Raw genomic sequence first — 9,348 nt, forward strand, 5'->3', positions numbered from 1 at the left:
TTACCACGCCATTCTTATCCTAATTGGGATTGGTAGGTATCATAATCTATCCCACTGCCTCATTGGTGTCTGCTGTGTAGTGCACCACATGTGGGACCGCCTGCTGCAGTGAGGCTTCGGTTTGGCGTGTAAAATTACGCTCCCCTCCCCCTTACACACACACACACACACGCACACACGCAACACACACACACACACACACACACACACACACATACACGCACACACACACCCACCCACACCCACACCCACACACACACACACACACAGCACACACACAACACACACACGCACGCACGCAAGCACTCACGCACGCACTCACGCACGCACAACACACACACACACATCACACACACACGTCACACACGCACACACACCCACACACCCACACACCCACACCCACACCCACACCCACACCCCACACCACACCCCACACACCCACACCCACCCACACTCCACACTCACACTTGCACTACAGCAATTGTACATCGTCTTATTTCCTAACTTCAGTCGTACGCTGCGGATTAGGTGAGCCCTTCCTTTTACTTGAAAAAAACATCTGGAACGTACGCTACGGAAAGGGTATTTTGACTGTTTAAAAGGTAGTTAGATTTGCATTATGACACCAAAAATAACGTCGGTACTAAATCCATCAATACTGCTCTACAATAAGTACAGAGTTAGACGTTTTCCGATGTCCAAAATTAGGCTCTGCCCGTTCTGTGAAGGAACATTTCAAGTTCTGAAGGCCGCACAACCGTTTCTTTTCACGCAACGGAGCACTTTTGCAAAACAGCAGAACGACGACAACCTAAATGTAGCACGCCGAGTGGTCGTCGAATTCGGTCAAGCTGTTTCCCGCACCAACGTTCGCTGAGCCTTCCGCAGCTGCTGGCGTCTCGAAGCTGAGCACAAGCCGGATGTAATATCTCTTCAAATGCTTGTGAAGATGAGATGAGGTTCTGAAACTCCCGGGAGAAATGCGGCGGGCCGTTCAAAGTTCTGCCCGCAATCCAGCGAGCGCAAGGGTGTTTACTACCCGTGAACGCGCGCGGCAAATTACTCTGCAGCGCTGTTCTGACTCCGAGCTACCGTCGCCGGCGACGGCGGCAGAAAAACGACCTGTCGCTGTGTTGTCGAATGCCTGGCGGGCGCCCGCCGGGACGAGATGCCTTTTGAGATCTCTCTCTTCAATGGGTCTCGCAGGGTGGCGTCCAAGCAGCGCTTTAGCGAGATGGGAAGTCCCCATCTCGCCGGCGGGGTGTCGGTGAGTCAGGATGTCCCCAGGCTGCTCTCAGCGTGGGGAATCGATCCGAGCCGCCAGCCCGACACCCCGCCCCCCTTCCGGGGGCTGTTGAGAAGGGGGTGGGTGGGTGGGTGGGTGGTGTGCTGCACCTCTTGGAGGCGTCATCTAAGGCCAATCGGGAGGACGTCTCGCCGCACCGCGGGGGATTATTCAGATCAGTGCCGACTGGGGGAAAATAAGCAATACATGTACATCCTGCCGCATTGTGTTTGGGCTTACTCTCGGCTAACTGACCCCCGTCTTCCACGCGTCACAAATCCCTACGTCTTGTTCTTGCTCCTGTTTCTCGTCAATCACGGACTCTTATACATCGCTGACCAGCCCATAACTCCTACTCGTCGCTGGACTTTTGCAGCACCTCTTCACCCCTGTGCCCCGTCGGTCTCAGTGACTCCCATGCTCCACCGACTCATCTTATCTTGTCCGATGATCCCGATCCCTCGTCCACTACCAGGCCACCACCATGTCTCGCCAGCTGACCCAGGAGACTCCATGACCTGACCCCTGACCCGCTCTCCGCCCGCCGCCGGCCACCATATTTCGTCGCTGACCCGGAGATCCCGTAGCCTGACCTCTGACCCGGGTCTCCGCCCGCCGCCGGCCACCATATTTCGTCAGCTGACCTCGGAGATCCCGTGGTCTGACTCTGACCCGGGTCTCCGCCCGCCATCGCGGCGCCCCAGCGGCGCCGCGCCGGCCAGTACCTCCAACGATCGCTCACGCAAACGACCGGGCGAGCGCCGCCCGCCCCCTGTAGCGGGCGTCGTTGGAGCGAGCACGGTCCCTGCTCTGTACTCCGCAACTCTTCATATCGCCTTGTAGAGAGGGGAGCAGGGGAGGGGAGGAGATCGCTACTGCGATAGGACGGAAAGAAGACTAACAATGCAAGTGCACGTGGTACGCCCGCTGTTTGTGGTATGCTGGTGGTCGTATCCCCTAACGCTCAGGCATAAGGCCAAGGCCTCACCCGCCTCTTGTAAAAGTTAGCATTATCTCTTCGGGACATACGGAACATAATCATTATCTTTTTGGTAATGTACGGAGCATTCTCATCATATCTTTGGTGATATACGGATAATTATCATTGTCTCTGTGATGGCATACGGAACATTATCATTATCTCTTTGGTGATATACGGAACAGCGTCATTACCTTTTTGGTGATATACGGAACATTATCATTATCTCTTGGTGATGTACGGAACACCATCATTATTTATTTAGTGATATACCGAACAATATCATAATATCTTTGGTGATATACGGAACAACTTGCTTCAGGATGGAGTTTGACTGATCCAGTTTTGGAGGTGCTCCTATGTCCATGAGAAAACGTTTTGTGTGTGTGTGCAGCTGCATGCCATTTTCTTCAGTCATATGACGCTTTTTATTGCATAATCCAGCTCCATAGCCACTTTTAAAGTCCTCGCCTTATCTTTTTCCGTCGTCTTTCTATCCTATCAGTGGAGCTTGGCGCCTCGTTGGCCAGCAGGATCCAGCCAGCGTTATTCTTTCCCGCATGCTGTGCGACCTGCAGCTCCCAGCCCAGCCACACGCTAATACAATATCCATAAACTTCTTCTTTTCCCAAGACACGTGCCTTCGTTTTCATCTTCCGCGATGAACGGTGCGTTGTTCCACCTCGTAGATTTCTTTGTTACGATGCTAATTGCAAATGTAAATGCAAACCCCAATTTTCAAGGCCGCCAGTGACCATTCCGGAACGCATGATTCAGAGGCACGAAATGAGGGCCTCCTATATTTCGCAACACGGTGTGGGGAGGAGGAGCTTCGTACCATTCTCTGCGTAGCACGATGAACGCATTTTTGGAAGAGGGATTTTTGCTTGTTTGCGACCCTTTTACGAAGTCTTTACTTCCCTTCAAGGGGGTAAAGGCACGCATGACGAGAGCGGCGGTCACCTCCCAATCACACAATGTCCCGCCCCGACTCTGTGGACGCCCCAGCAGAGTGCAGGCTGGTCAACTGCTGCCGACAGGCGCTCCGCCTTATCAGCGTGAGACCGCAGGCCTGACCCCACCCTCTGGCGCGGCGCTAACACGCGATCGGTCGCGCGAGTGTGACAAACTGGCGTGGGCATGCACGTGATCACTGACTGCTCTGATCTGATCTGATCTGCGTGACTGCTCTGATCGCGGCTTCTGCAGCGTTCTCTGGTCGGCGCTGGAAGGCCTCACGCGCTATAGGCAGCAGGCACCACCTCTGCTGTTCACTCAACGTTACCAGCGATTATAGCTTAACCACACAGCTATCGTGATAGGACTGACTCCGCTGCAGCGGCGCTTACGGGAAGATTGAGCTAGGACATTTTTACATCAACAGTCTTTTCATGGAAGACCATGGCACTTTTCCAAAACGGTCACTCGTTGGCTCAATTCCAGCCAAGGACGTAGTCATCCATCAAAGGGATAAATGAGGACATAACTCCAGTAGCTTCCAGGGACTTTGCGTTGTTTTTGTTGTTATTTTGCGATGCGTCCTAACATGATCAAAGCAGATGAGATATCGCTGCCATGGCCACGCCCGGTTCCCGGCCGGCCTCCGGGGGCTGGCCAGCGCCTTCTGCGGCTGCGATCGTCGCCGGCGGCCCCAGCGGCGGCTGCGCGCGCGCCGCAGTCGGTGACGAATGGCGGCTGTTGTGCCCGGCTGGCTCCGCGGTGGCGGCGGCGGCGGCCGTCAGCTCAATAGCACGCCGAGTCGGCCGGCAGGGTCTGGCCCGCCCGGGCGCCTGGCGCTGCGGTAAACAGGAGCGGGCCGTGCTCTGGGAGGCTCCGGCTCGTCCCAGCAGCCATCCTGTTTGAGCTCAGCACGGACTGAATTGACATGCGTCCACTGCGGCCCGCAAGACAGGAAAAAGTCAAAAGTACGCCATCTGAGCCAACCCTGCGCACGGGTGGGCTTCATCCGTGTTCGCCGCCTCACATTTCTGCTGCAGGGTCATGAGATTGATCGCGGCCCGGAGAGCCTGCTCTCTCCGTGACCCAGCGCGCGGGAATGTCCGGCGGCACCCAGTAGCACATTCGTCACCATTGTCTGCGGGCAAGACGAGTGAGCTGTCGTTCCAGAGAATCTCAGCTGCCAGAAATAACCAGAAATAACCGCCTCCATAGCGGCGGTCCGAACGGACAGGCTCAGTAGACCATGGTGGCGCCGGCATGCGTTCCTTAGAGGTGCATCGCGTCTGGGTGGTAGACGTTTATGTTATCTTGATACAGAAATTTAACATGACATACTTGTTCTCATGGAAGGCCGTTTTGGGGGAAATCATCTCCATTGGTGGTAAATATTGAGAAAGGTTGATCGGCAGAAGTCCAGGAAGATATATTCTTCTTGTTCTGATGGGCCAAGATGATTAGTTGCGCTGTTTTCAATGAAAAATGGTCCGCATGTCCCGCCGCATTCGTCAGCCGCGGTATTTGTTGCAGATCAGTGCTGGCTGCTGAACCAACGTAAACGTCTATAAAGCTCTAAAACCCTCTTAGGACTCTCCAATGTTAGTATAACTCCCACAACAGACTCAGGTCATCCAAAAACAGTTCAAAATCACAAAACGTGCATCATTCAAAAATACGTCAGTCGCCTTCAGTTCCTGTTCCAGTGAATTGTATGCAGCCAAGATGCTGTCGGTGATGGCTCGAGCATAACGTCTCCGGTCGAAAACATGTGTGCGTCTCTGTTCACAATCTTTTCACCTAGCGAAAAGTATTGCTGTGTCGTCCAGACATGACCATATTTGACGACAGCTGCGCTCAAAGCGTGGCGCCCACCGTCAGCTGCCCATCCACCTACGCTTATGCAGCACCGTCCCCAATTTCTGGAACTTGATGCCAGACGCCGAGCTTGGCGTCTGGCAGGCAGCCGCCGCCGCCGCCGCCTTCGCCTCTGTCTCCGCCGCCGTCGCGGTCCCTGTACCGCCTCCCACTCACCTTCAGTCGGGTATAAAATACGACGCCCATTCGCGGCTTTGTCCGTCCATTTATGGCGAGTTGCAGCTCTGGGATGCTGCCAAAGGCTCATGTTTGGCTGCTGCTTATTTCCGCCATGTCGTGCTGCTTATTTCCACCACTTTCGCTTATTTCCGCCATGTCCGTCGTGTCATTTGTCGTGGTTTGCGGCGGAAGCAGTCGTGTAATATCAAAGCGCCGCGTGATAGACGGGATCAGAGTACTTGCGTTCAGATATTCCATCAAACCTCGACGGATCGCGTGTTGAAAATCACCCACGCACCAAAACGGAACTTTACAACATTCCGAGGAAAAGTACAATACCACGTGCTTGCATTTTTATATTGTTGCTTGAACCGCTCTTTTACAATTACTTGGGTTTCACGATTATTTGAGCATCTTAAATGACGATGGGACGGGGAGCGGCATAAATTGGGAAATAGGGCTACCTCACTTATGTGTTGTTTTTCACTGAACGACTCGTTACGGTAGCAAATGAATGACTAGCAAATGTGTAACATGACATCTGTTTTCCGCGCAGTTTGCAAGCGATTCCAGCAACCGGGAGGGGGGCCGCACGTGGTCCCACCATCCTTCAGATGTCGGGCCATGTCTAGCACACTGCACCTGCCGTAGCTGTAACATTTCGTGCTACACCCGTCAGAAACGTCAAATTCAGTACATGGCACCTCACCGCAGTAAGATGGGACTGGGTCCTGCCGTGAGGTCCTGGCGGAGGCCCGGAGAGCAGTGTTGTGGGATCAATAGTCCAGGCCACACAGCTGAAGAACCTTGGCGTGACAACGTGTGACGGCCCCGGTTTTCAAGGAACCTCTGCCCCTGTCTAGGCCTCCTCTTGCCAGATCCTGGTCGGGCCCCTGCTGAGGCGTTACCAGAGGCGTCAATGCCATCGGATCACTGCTACAACCGTGAAGCGCCACTAGCCTGCAGTGTTTGCCACTTCTGCCCCTCTTGGCTCGCAGTGTTCGCCGCTCCTGCCCATGGTCTGCAGTGCCTGCAGCTCCTGTCCCTCCTGGCCTGCAGTGCTCGCCGCTCCTGTCCCTGGTTTGCAGTGCTCGCCGCTCCTGTCCCTGGTCTGCAGTGCCCGCCGCTCCTGCCCTTCCTGGCCCGCAGTGCTCGCCGCTCCTGCCCATACTGGTTTGCAGTGCTCGCCGCTCCTGTCCCTGGTCTGCAGTGCTCGCCGCTCCTGCCACTCCCCCATCTTTGTGTGCGCCAAAACACCGCCGGCGCCAAGGCTGCCGCACGCCCGATTCGGTGGAACTGGCTAATTTCAATTGCTGTCGGGCCTCAGAATGAGATGTGCTGCACGCTCCCACTAATCAGCGGGCTCGCGGCGGCGGGCGGCGGAGCGGCTAGCGGCGGTAATGGACGCTACGCGCGGGGCATTTGCTGCTGCTGAACTGGAAATTGCAATCTCGCATCCGACTGTTTGCATCGCTACGAGTGCGCACGACGCCTGCGGGCCCCACTACACCCTCCACGCAGTACCCTTACTGGGTGTTTTGTGTTGGATTGAAGTCTGATCCCCGCCGCCTCGCCCCACCCAGGCTCCACCCCACCACCACTCTGAGTGGCGGATTGATTGCCGAACTGTTACCATCTAATATCCACGCTTTTAAACGCGTTTGACATTCTTGCACATATTGTGGCGTACCTAGAAAGAGTTTCCAAAGTGAACGTGGAGATTCTCTCGTCGCTCAGCCTCAATACTGTTGGCGAGAGTTTTGCTGTCCGACCCTCCCTCCCCCCCCCCCCCCTCCACACACTACCCTGGTTTTCCAACTGGTAGTGTGCGTGTTATTTTTCATAAGTCGTTCTCGCCATATCTCGGGTTTGGCACTAATGGTAGAACGTCACTCGGCCCGCGCGACAGCTGTGTTCGTGAGCGCTCTTCGGAGGTTGCTCCTGTGAGAATTCCCAGATGAAATTGGAGGATGGTGGGGACCTTGCAGCTGAACGCTGCCGCTGAAAAGGCATAGGAAACCTGGGAGCTCTCGCGGAAAACAGCGACTGCTGCTGTCGTCTTGAAATCAATCTCATGGCTCTGCAAAGGTTTTTGCTCCATTTGATGCGGTCTAAAATGAGTGGCGTTTTGTACGACGTTTTGAGTGCGCGCCGATCTTAGTGAATTAAGCAGGAACTAGAGTGGCATGCAGGATCAAAGATAGCCATGTGTTCTCATATCCATCCGTTGTTTCTTACAATGTGAATGGGTGTTTGCCATCTGAATACAGCAACCAACCATGCAGCCTAAACATTTTTATATGTCCCTTGTCCTTGTCCTTTTGTCCTTTTCTTGTAATAGTGGTGGCCCGTGGTTCATCAGTCGTGATGGGTCTTACGTCGAACATTACAACCATTTAGACGTCCTTTCATCTTTTTCTTCTGAAGGCTCTCCGAAGTAGGAGCGCAATTCGATAAAACCCGCATGACAAAACAGGCGTTGCATGACGTCTGCCGTTCCCAACTGATTCGGCGCTTGGCCCCAGTTGTCTGCAGCGCGTAGTCGTGCTACAGAGTGCCGTGCTGATCGCTCGGCCCGATTTAGGGCCTGTTTGTCGCCGGCGGATGAGAACGATCTCAAAGCAGGCCGAAACGTGGCGACCGATTTAAGGAAGCGTAAGATTCCTCGTGCAAATGTTTATCTACATAAGTGGAAGTTAAGAATAGAAGATGACATCGGCGCTGGCTGCACGCCGAAATTCGCGACTAAGCTGCCAGCATGCTCCTTGTTTCACGCAGAGCATAGCCGAGTGTCCGCCAAAGACCTCGGGCCCGCCAACGCCTCGCTGGATAAAGTTAGTCGTCACGGCGGCATCGAGCCAACTTCCGCCGATGCGGGCGACCAGCCGTGCTGGTTGTATAAAGGCCCTCGGCAGAGCTGCCGTCTTGACCCGACCAGGGCCATTAGGGCTCCAATGCGCTGGGCAGCGTAGACCTGGCGACCATTTGACTAGCAATACTCGTAAATGTTGTTCGATAGAACGGAAATACCCACCGCCCCCGAAAAGAAGACTGTGACAATGATGCATGCCCTGCTTGTATACCAAACGTTTGATGCAGGTAAGGCGAGTTTGGGGAATTGATAGGCTTCAGTCCAGATGGGACACAAGTTTGGTGGTAAAAATTAATCATTTTATTAGCACTGTATTTATGTACTATCCAACGTCTCATGGGTTGAATGAGTGCAACCGAGCGATTCCAACCAACCGGAACCGAGCACCCGCAGGCTACACTGCCTCCAATGCCATCAAGGGGAAAGTGCCTTACTGCCTCATATCCCTCCAGCGTAAGGGAAACCAGTTGGTAGAAACTAAATCACACATTATAGTGTGAAATGTGATGTGATCTGTGTTTTGGCTTACATTTTTCAGACGACCTGCAGACATTTAGGTCAACACCGCGTGGTACGCTTCGTTACACACAGTGACCATGGCGTGGCCTTCAGTGTGACTTGCTACGTGACCTATTCGGTGTTTTACAGCTGAAAGAACAACGTGACATGTGTCGTAATCCACGGTCTGAAGCGCACGTCTGCTGTTTCGCAACCTCCTGTGTGGCCTGTAGCGTGGCATCCGGTATTAAATTATAGTGCGGGTATACTCGCACCATCACTTGCGGAGCGACCGGCGACGTCGCCTGAACCTGCATTTGAGCTCGAGGCGTCGCTGACGACATGGCCTGCACGGCGGCTTTAGAGATGTCCCGAAGTGGCTTCTGAACGCTATCCTAAACCGTGGCCTGCACACTGACCCCAGCCATGACCCCGACCCGTCACGTGACCCCCTCGCGCCGGCAGGGGGAGAAGTACGACGGTCGTCGGGCGGACGTGTGGTCGTGTGGCGTGATCCTGTACGCGCTTCTGGTGGGCGCGCTGCCGTTCGACGACGACAACTTGCGCCAGCTGCTGGAGAAGGTCAAACGGGGCACGTTTCACATCCCGCACTTCGTGCCGCCCGACTGTCAGAACCTGCTGCGGGGCATGATTGACGTCAACCCCGAGACCCGGCTCACGGTAAGGGACGATACTCGGCTCACGGTAAGGGATGAGACCCGG

The 9,348-nt window shown here is 54.6% G+C and overlaps 1 protein-coding gene across 1 annotated transcript in view; it reads left to right on the forward strand.

Annotated features, from left to right (window-relative positions):
- The window catches only part of LOC119107885 (serine/threonine-protein kinase BRSK2), a 111,119-nt gene that overhangs the window by 39,074 nt on the left and 62,697 nt on the right, over positions 1-9,348 (forward strand). The window contains exon 5 of the mRNA XM_037231457.1: positions 9,091-9,306. Within this exon, the coding sequence (XP_037087352.1) occupies positions 9,091-9,306 (216 nt within the window). The remainder of the gene's footprint in view (positions 1-9,090; positions 9,307-9,348) is intronic.

The sequence above is a fragment of the Pollicipes pollicipes genome, unplaced genomic scaffold (assembly GCF_011947565.3).
Source record: "Pollicipes pollicipes isolate AB1234 unplaced genomic scaffold, Ppol_2.1 Scaffold_6686;HRSCAF=7923_pilon_pilon_pilon, whole genome shotgun sequence".
NCBI classification, from domain to species: Eukaryota; Metazoa; Arthropoda; class Thecostraca; order Pollicipedomorpha; family Pollicipedidae; genus Pollicipes; species Pollicipes pollicipes.